The sequence below is a fragment of the Helicoverpa zea genome, chromosome 23 (genome assembly GCF_022581195.2).
Source record: "Helicoverpa zea isolate HzStark_Cry1AcR chromosome 23, ilHelZeax1.1, whole genome shotgun sequence".
NCBI lineage: Eukaryota > Metazoa > Arthropoda > Insecta > Lepidoptera > Noctuidae > Helicoverpa > Helicoverpa zea.
Window position 1 is genome coordinate 2,582,454 of NC_061474.1, and position 10,077 is coordinate 2,592,530.

General features: G+C 36.4%; 1 protein-coding gene across 1 annotated transcript; it reads right to left on the reverse strand.

Annotated features, from left to right (window-relative positions):
• Window positions 1–271: 271 nt before the first annotated feature.
• LOC124641693 lies at window positions 272–4,326 on the reverse strand. The gene has a single exon (XM_047179861.1). It carries the CDS (start codon window positions 4,202–4,204, stop codon window positions 272–274), a length of 3,933 nt encoding a protein of 1,310 aa, XP_047035817.1. The 5' UTR covers window positions 4,205–4,326.
• Between the last annotated feature and the right edge of the window lie 5,751 nt (window positions 4,327–10,077).

Below are 10,077 nucleotides of genomic sequence, written 5' to 3' on the forward strand. Positions count from 1 at the left end.
AGGGTGGCTCAAGAAAGGCATGAATGGAAAAGGTTGGAGGAGGCCTTTGCCGACTGGCAAACAGATCTGGAAAATGTTAAGAAAAATCAAATAATAGATTAGGTCAAAGGTTTAATTTTAAGTTTTCAAGTTCTATATGTATATGTATTGTTAATACGATCTGAATAAAAGGCTATTATTATTATGGGGTAAACATTTCTGTTTCTTAGCCATATGGCTAGTTTTGACTGCATTTACGGGCGGGTGCCAAGTAAATGCAGCGTGTAGTGTGTTATTGTGTGTGTTGAGGTGTTATTTCATGTTCGTCCAGTTGCATGAACTTTCTCACTATTCGGCACGTATTGAGGATTGCGGCTTTTTGAAGTTGGATATAAGTGGAGTCTTTAAGGTCTATTAACTTGAGGCTATGGTGGAGGTGATTGGGTATAACACCCGTGGTGGAGACGACTATGGGAACTACGTAAACTTTATCTTGCCGCCAGATTCTGGTTACTTCTTCTTTGAGGTCTGCATATTTAGTAATCTTTTCGCCTATGGTTTTTTGTAGGTTATGTGTGTTGGGTACTGCTATATCTATGAGGTATGTGATTTTATTGATTTTATCTTGGAGTGTTATGTCTGGTCTATTGTAGTGTATTGTCCTGTCGGTGAGAATAGCGCGGTCGTAGTAGAGTTTGTGTGTGGTGTTTTCTAGAACTGTTTGTGGTGTGTAGTTGTAGTATGGTGTGTTTGTGTCTTGTATGAGTTTGTGTTTGAGTGCTAGTTTTTGATGGATGATGTTTGCAACCTGGTTGTGCCTGTGAGTGTAGTCTGTTTGTGTGAGTGTTGTGCATGCCCCTGTGATGTGTTGTATGGTCTCTGGTTGCGTGTGGCACTTGCGGCATTTGTCGTTGGTTGCTGTGGGGTCTTTTATGATGTACTTCCTGTAGTTTTTGGTGTTGATGATTTGGTCTTGTATAGCAATGATAAAGCCTTCGGTTTCGGGGAATAGGTTGCCGATTTTGAGAAACTTGTTTGAGGCTATTGTGTCGATGTGTGGTTGTTCCAAGTCGTGCGGGTGCCTTCCGTGCAGGACTTTCTTCTTCCAGTCCTCTATCTTTTGTGTTTGTGGGTCATTAGTGTCGTTGTGTTGTGTGTCTGGTTGTTCGTGTAAGTTAAGTGGAGTGTAGTTGTGGTCGTTTACAGCTACGGCTTTGTGAATGTTACTGGTGTGTGATTTAGTGTGGAAAAATGTTTTGAGCCTGTTAATTTGTTTTTGCCAAAGATGGTTGATATCTATGAGGCCTCTCCCTCCATTTTGGCGTTTGATGGTGAGTCGTTCTATTGCGGATTTAGGGTGTAGGTTGTTATGTTTAGTAAGTGTAGTGCGTGTGGTTCTTTCTATTTGTTGAATATCAGTTTTGGACCATTTAATAATGCCAAATGAGTAAGTTAATATTGGCATCGCGTAGGTGTTGAGTGCTTTGATGAGGTGTTTTCCAGTGAGTTGTGTTTTACATATCGCGGTCACTCTCCGCTTATATTCTGTGTTTAAGGTGTTCTTAATAGCTGTGTGATCAATTCCTTTTAGTTGTTTGTATCCTAAATATTTGTATAAGTCTGTAGGTTCCATAGCTGTAATTGTGTCTGTAGTGTTAATCGTGTAGTCACCAGGTTTTATTTTTCCTCTGATTATGTGTAGTGTTTTGCATTTATCTAAACCAAACTCCATATTGATGTCTTTACTGAATTCTGTTGTAGTGTCTATTAGGTGTTTCATTTCTTTGTCTGTCTTACTGTATAATTTAATGTCATCCATATATATAAGGTGTGAAATTGTGGTTTCTTCTGTGGTGCTATGTTTTAGAGTGTATCCGGCTCTACAATTGTGGAGTAGGTTAGATAAAGGGTTCAGTGCAAGGCAGAACCATAGAGGACTCAGAGAGTCTCCTTGGTAAATACCTTTTCTAATGCATATCTGTCTAGTTGTGATTGTGTTGTTGTTGTGGTGTAAGTGCAGTGTAGTTTTCCATTGGGACATGATGTGATGCAGGAAGTCTATTATCTTTGGGTTTATTTTATATATGTGTAATATTTGAATTAGCCATGAATGTGGAATACTATCAAATGCTTTTTTATAATCTATATATGTACAGTGTAGATTTCTATTTTTAGTAGTGGCGTGTTTGTGAATTATTGTGTCTATGACTAATTGTTCCTTGCATCCCATATGGCCTCGCCTACATCCTTTCTGTTCCTCTGCTATAATATTGTGGTGTTCTATGTGTTTGGTGATTTTGTGTGTAATGGCTGATGTTATGATTTTGTAGATTGTGGGGAGGCAGGTGATTGGTCTGTATTGTGAAGGTTGTGGAGAGTGTCGAGATTTGGGTAGCATGTAGGTTATTCCATCTGCAATGAATTCTGGTATGTTCTGTTGTCCTAATATGATGTCTGTGATGTTTTTAGCTATGATTTTGTGTAACGATTCTAACTTTTTATACCAGTAATTGTGTATTTTGTCGATGCCAGGCGATTTCCAATTGTGTAGTCTTGCTGTAACATTGTTTATGTCAGATTCTGAAATTTCAGTAAATGGCATTTCTTCTATTGCGCTCCATTTATTTTCTTCCTCTGTTATCCAGTTAGCTTTATCGTTGTGCTGTACCCGTTGTTCCCAAATGCTACCCCAGAAAGTCTCTAGTTGTTCTGCTGTTGGTGTTTCTGTGTGTGTTTCTGTCGTGGTGTCTGTTTGTGTTGTGTGTAGATGTCTGTAAAAGTTCTTTTCGTTGTTTGTGAACATGGCGTTATCGTTTTTGCGTTCTTGTGCTTTTTTATATCTCCTTAACCTATGTACTTTTAATGCCAGCTTCTGTTTTAACGTATCTAAGTATTCTTCAGGTTTCCTATTATCATTTTCGTGTCTAGTGTGTGTTGTGAAGTTTTTAAATATTGCCTCTACTCTTTTTACTACTTTATTAGATCGGTTGTTGTTAATGTACTGTGTTAGTCTACCGCAGTCAGCTCGCAGTTTTTCAATATCTCTTTCGAGTCTTTCTTGCCATGGTGGTTTTTTTATAGTTTTTGGTCTGGAGCTGCCTGTGTATTCTGTTATTTTATAGTTAAGTTCCTCGGAGATTACTAACGCTGTGCAGTAAATTAATGTGTGTACGTCTATGAGTTTCGTGTTTTCTGTAGTGTATTGATTCAATATGGTTGTGTTAAATATACGTACAAGGTGAGTGAGTTTTGGGGTATATTTTAGTTTGGGTAGTTTTGGGCGGACTGAAGCGTCCATCCCTGAATATTGTGTTAATGCGGTTTTAAACTTGTCGTGTAATTCTTGAATTTGTGTGTCTCTTAACTGATTTTGATTGAAATTTTCTAATATCTCAATGTCGTTTTCTAGTGTAATCGTTATATTCTCAGTTTGTGTAGATGTGTGTGTGCTCTGTGTGTATGTGTGTATATAAGGTTGTGATTGTGTGCTAGGTTGCGATTGTGTTGGTGTATGTTGCTGTGTTTGTAAGGTGTTTTCTGTTGATGTACTATGTGTTTCTACCGGAGGATTGTGATTTAAATGCTCTAGCTGTTCCCGCACTTCTTCCTTCAGTTTTTCTATTTCTGCTTGTGATAGAAGTTTATTTCTGATTATCGCCCTTCTCTGGTCAGAGATACGTTGCTCTGTTACATTGATTTCAGGATACTGACGTGTAAAAAGTTCATGCAATTGTTGTCTGTAGGTTGTCAAATCGGTCTCTAATTTAGTGATGTAAAGGTAAGTTCGCATGATAAAGGTATTCACTTCTTTGCTCCATCTCATGCGAACTCTTGGTTTTCCAGCCTTGGTGGACGCGGGCATGAAGGCACTTGCCCCCCGCGCAACATTCAAGGCTGGTAGTGGTGGATAATATCTCATACTAGTATGAGGTGGTGATGAGTGTGTGGGAGGTGACGATGGTATTGATGGTGATGATGCTCTGGAGGGTGTGTAAGAAATGGTACTAGGGCTAAACGGTTCTATGGGAGTGTCTGTACGGTCTGTAGGTCTGTCACCATCGTCACTGTTGTCGGCTGTAGTATCTTTGTCGGTGGGAGCCCGCCTGTTCAACTCCTCACCGCTGACGGTTCGCATGCTGTGACACCCAGCGTCAGCTCCAGGTGTGCCCCGGCGATCGCCCCCGGGCAGCGGCCCTATACGTTTACTTTTTGAACGAGTCTCCATTGTAATGGGTTACCTTTGCCTTGTTAGCCGTATAAGTTTCGATTGTATACGTGTCCGCCCCCCACGTGGTCTGATGTTCGACGCGGACGTAAGGTAGGGATTTAGGGGGCCTATTATTATTATTATTATATTATTATTATGTTTAACTGATCACCAGATATAGTAACAAATAGCAGACAAAAATTTGGTATAAACATCACTAAGAAATTGGATATTTATTGCTTATTTAAGATAATTACTAATCAGGAACTAGACAAATTAGTGTTACAAAGGAAAATAAAAGATGCAGGTGGACTACTAATGTAAAATAGTAATGGATCTTGAATGACCATCATGAAATTTAGCGTGGGGAATTAAAAAATCACTTTGTGAATTTATTAAACAAGCGAAAATTGAATTTTTCACAAAACAGGTACTTAGTAGTTGTAGGAAATTAAGTAGAAGTCTCGTTAATTAGACTTCTGCCAGCGGTTTCACATCTAGATAAAAAGTCACCCTTGTCTTTTCTTGGGCTAGTTTAGACAAGTGACTATTTAAGTCAATCGGTTCAGTAGTTTTGGCGTGAAAGCGCGTCTGACAGACCAGAGTTGATTTTGCATTTCCAATTATTGGGTTGCCCGGGTAACTGGGTTGAGGAGGTCAGATAGGCAGTCGCTTCTTGTAAAGCACTGGTACTCAGCTGAATCCGGTTAGACTGGCAGCCGACCCCAACATAGTTGGGAAAAAGGCTCGGGAGATGAAGTATTAGTATTTACAGTTATAAGTATAGCGTTAAACAGATATATAGTGTGTGTCGTTCACAATCACATTAAATCCTATCGCATATACTTTTTAATATTCTATGGCGAATTGTAAAAAAAATAACCTAATCCATTCAGTGGTTTACCCACAGGAGTAATATTTCGTTTTTATAATTTACAACATCATGTGTAAAGCAGAGATAAAGTTAGGAGTATAGTATCAAATGTTTGACCAGTTGACAGCTTTTCAAGGCAGAATTTCCGTTGTATATAATGACTGACTTAATATGGTGTTCTAATTCTCGCACATTTTTATTCTATTTACTTTGTTTAAAAAAACTTTTTATTTTTACGTGTTTTATTTTTTCGACATGTATTTAATTTAATGTGATTAGGTACGATACACTCTGTATTTAATAAGTCTCAATCGGTTCAGTTGTTTTGGCTTGAAATCGCGACAGACCAGAGTTGATTTCGCATTTATAATAGGTATTAGTATTAACAGTTATAAGTACTGCGTTAGGCAGATATGCAGTGTTACTTTCGCATTCAAAGTATTAGTAATAATAGTCATACAACGTTTGACCGTGACCTCACACCAATCTATAGACAACAAGGTTGTATGGAGGCTGTAGTTGACCATTGATTCAATGACAAGCAATATTTACTTGGCCAAACTTTTTTACCAGTACCGTTAATTCTTACCTTTTTAAGTATATGTATTTGTATAATCGGGGATCTCTTCTATAAGTTGAAACCTCCTCCAATGATATAGGTATTTATGTATAAATAAACAGATGTAAAATATTCCAGCAAACTTTTGACTTATTCAAGTACCTATTTTCGAAATAAGAGATCCGTCACGCTAGCAAAACTCATTCATTTTAAATATATTTAGTCTAACACTTAAAATAACAATATTGTTTTCCAAGAATTGTACACAATAAGTACTTATTGTATTTCCAAAAATAAACAGAAAATATAAAAATATACTTATTTGTTTACAAACTCAATTATGCGAAACATTACTTGTTATAATACAATTTTTGACTTACAAAACTACACACTGGTGGATTTTCAGCATAGTTTTTCCGCGCGTAGCAAAACCGACTGTTTTAATCTCATTGTTATTGCGCACCCGTACATCGGACAGGCACGTTAATGTAGGTCCTGCGCCTGATCTCTCTCCGGTCGTGTCGGATTGCTGTCCTATCGGGCTATGAGAGTGAAGGAATAGTGAGTGCACCTGTGTCTGCGCAAATGCTTGTGCACTTTACAGACAAACTTACGTCCTGCGCAGTTGGCTAATCTCCTAACATGAGAACAGCCGCCGTAGCCGATAATCGGCTAGGAGGACATCATCATCATCATTATTGTACCGGCAGTTGCCAATTGTTTTTCCGTAGGACCCGAGCAGTGTCTTTCAGAAAAACAGTACGGAAAATATGCCAGTGTGAAAAGGCTGTTGACTAATTGAAAGTATTTAATTTATTACGTAAATCATTGTCATTCAAACACCACTTATTTTGAAGTTAATAACAATACGATAAGGCACACTTCTGAATGTCTGACGCAATTGGAAAATGTCCTTATTGTTGTTAGATCCTATATGTAAATAAATACTTCAAATTGAAGACATAGGTAATTAGGTACATCTTAACACGATTTTCGAAATTATTAGGTAAATTCACACACACACATTATCATCCTCCGAGCCTTTTTCCCAACCATGTTGGGGTCGGCTTCCAGTCTAACCGGATTCAGCTGAGTACCAGCGCTTTACACATCGCATTCACACACACACTCACACACATACACACACAAACTTTACTCTTTATAATTTCCCTGTGAAAGAAAAGGCATGTTATCCTACTACATTTTAACACACTTAAGGCTGATTTTTCAATCGCCAGATAACTTTTATCTGAGGAATATGTTTGACGTTTTGACAGCTTTTGTATAGAAAATATGTCAAACCGCCATATTTATTCCTCAGACAGAAGTTAACTGATGATTGAAAAATCAGCCTATAAGCAATAAAAAGGATTGAAAACGATCTATCCTTCAAGTGCAAGACAGATTCCAAGGTGACAGAGACGAATGATAGAAAAGATAAATTGTACCTCCTGCAATCCGACAAGTGCAATTTGCAGTAAAACCATGCATTTTATAAAGTGCAACTAATGTTTTTAGAAGTCGGTAAGTTACTGCTAGAAAATTACTTGAGGATTCAAGGGTTTGACGACACATATAAAAGTGTAAACTGTAAAGTGTAAACTGGTAGAAACGATTTAATTTATATGGGTTCATAGATAAGTCCAGAGCCTCAGAAAGGATACAACTTTAGGGGTTTTTAGATTACTGATTTTAGATTACCGGTTGCGGGAGGAAGGTTCTCCTGGGATGCCGGTAAAACCGTGAGCTAGTTATACTTATTACAAAACCGAAGAATTTTATTGGTAGAAACCCATATGTATGGAGCTAATGTTGGTCAGATTTAAAAGTATCTTTCAGTGTGTGTTAGCCCATTCCATAGAAAAACTCAACATACGAAAACAAAACAGATCAGCATTAATAATAATTATTAACCAATACCTGTCTACCGATATTTTTTGCCAAGGAATTAGTTGCGCTCAGATTGAAGGAAGACTTTAATTTCCACTTTAGCAAAAACTTACAAATCTAGGCTATTGCAATCCTCATTAAAATCGATATAAAAATAACTAAGAAATGGAAACGTCTTACAACCGCCCCAGATCGCTACGTTGAGACGAAAAAAAAATATTGTACAGAGGGCTTTCAATATCTTCTTATAGTTAGTGTATGAATTAAACGAGGGTAGACTTTTTCTCACTTTTGCAAACACACAATTTTGCACACTGCAAACTTTTAGTCGGCCTGTAGTCTGTCTGAGCTCACGAATCAGTATGAACATGAATAGAAGTATACGCGCACATTACAAAAATCAGATCTATTTCCTTTAAAAAAAACTGCTAATATTCATGTGTGAATTGTGCCGTGTGCGAAAGCGCTAAAAGTTATTTGTAGGAATTTTTACGATACACTTTTTATGTATCGAGGAAAAATTCGGGACCTTTCATATATTTATTTTAGTGCAAATACCAGATCTTGAGTAAATTTTTCAAACTGGGAGATGATCATGCGACATAGAATAATAGAGACTGTGCATATATCATCGAACTTAGAACTTCTTATTGTTTTTACCGAGAAAAGACTAGTTATAATACCGTTCATGAACTTAAGACAAATAAAAGTTAGTGCGCTCAGCGCATAATTACAACAACTTATTAATTTTGTTGCATAAAGAAATAAAACAAAACATATTTTGTTACTTAGTAAAATTTTCCCTGTTTGCACGGCGACTGTTTTAAGTACCTAATCACATATTTATGTTTAAGTAATATTTTATTTGTTACTTTAGTAAAAGTTATTTACTTTTTAGCACTTGAACCAAAATTAAGCAAACAGATATTAAAATTTGGAATATTTAAACAATTACTTAAGATGTATATGAAAATTTTACTTCTTGAAGTTAGTTTTATTTGTTTTATTTATTTTAAAGTAAACACTAATATTTGCAAGTCGTTTGTCGTCAGTGTTTGTACTAAGAAACTTTTGTTCAAACAAGTTTCACTAAAGTCAATGTCAAGTTTCTTATTTGTTCTAATTGATCGTTTTTACACAAAAATGTTCACATTTTTTTATGTACCTATACTGTGGTATAACATAAACATAATATTTATTTTATATCGGTAGAGTCAATTTTCTAATTAAAGGTATCTAACTGACTTTTAATATGCACACAAAAATTTCGAGCCTAAAGATTTTAACGATTTGGCCACCATGTAACTAATTTAACTCCTAAACATTAGAGATATTTACCAAAAAGTCAAAGTTTTCTAGTTTACAAGTTTGAAGATGATCTCATTCCACGGAGGAATGAAAGATGAGCGGAGATGCTATACGGCAGGTAGGTCAAGCGCGCGACCAATACGAGCCGATACGAACGAATGAAGCGTCCCCCGAACACCCGCATGTAAGGAATGAGATTTTCTTAGGACAAACGTTTACGTCATAGTCATATCCGCTAGTCATTTTGTTCTCCATGTCTTATTTATACTCATAGGGTAGCAATATTTCATTTTATTGTTTCGAAGGCTTTTCCTTTATAATATTGTATTTTTTGCAGTATGAATCTTTATATTTGAATATTATATCATAGCGTTCTTTTATAGACGTATTTAGAGAAGGTGAGCATTCCGTTCGCACTGATTTTGTTTGTTATATATTTCGTTATATAGCCTCTTCTTTCTTAGTTCTTAGTTTTCTTAGCTTTTCTTCTTGGTATGTATTGGTTAGTAAATTAGAAGCTTTTTGTCAAAATTATACAGTAACAGAACTCAGTGTATTAGGCACTACAATTAGGACAATATATCTACTTATACAATATTTTTCGTGTATCACATAAGATAGGGTAGCATAATTACAATGATCACTTCGGTCAGTCAGTTCAGTTAGTGGTAATTTTTGTCAGTGCCTACAAAAAAAACGTCATTTCAATTTACCTACGCAAAATCAGTACAAACATAATTTTACCAAGCATTTTATCGAAACGCCTGCTGTAGAATTAATAGCAATTTTAAAATGTTGCTTAATTATGCATTCGAAACACATTAAATGAACGGGTTGCAAATAAAAAACATTGGTTATAAATACTCGATTTATTTATATTTACCTTTATTTACAGGACATTGGGGTCAGATATTATGCTTAATAACCTAGTACTTGGCCACAGAGGTTACTCTAAAAGCCGACCCTAACATAGTCGGGAAAAACATTTACTACGATTTTCATCTACATCTATATTTTAATTTAGAATTCTAGTTCACAACACGCAATAGTTTATACATTTACTGTTACTGTTACAGCCTTTTTATAGTCCCACTGCTGGGCACAAGCCTCCTCTCACACGGAGAAGGATTGAGCATTTATCGCCACGCTTGCTCAATGCGGGTTGGTGATTTCAGACTATAGTCCAGGTTTCCTCAAGATGTTTTCCTTCACCTTTTTATTAGCCATTAGTGTCCAAGATATACTTAGAAAGTACATACA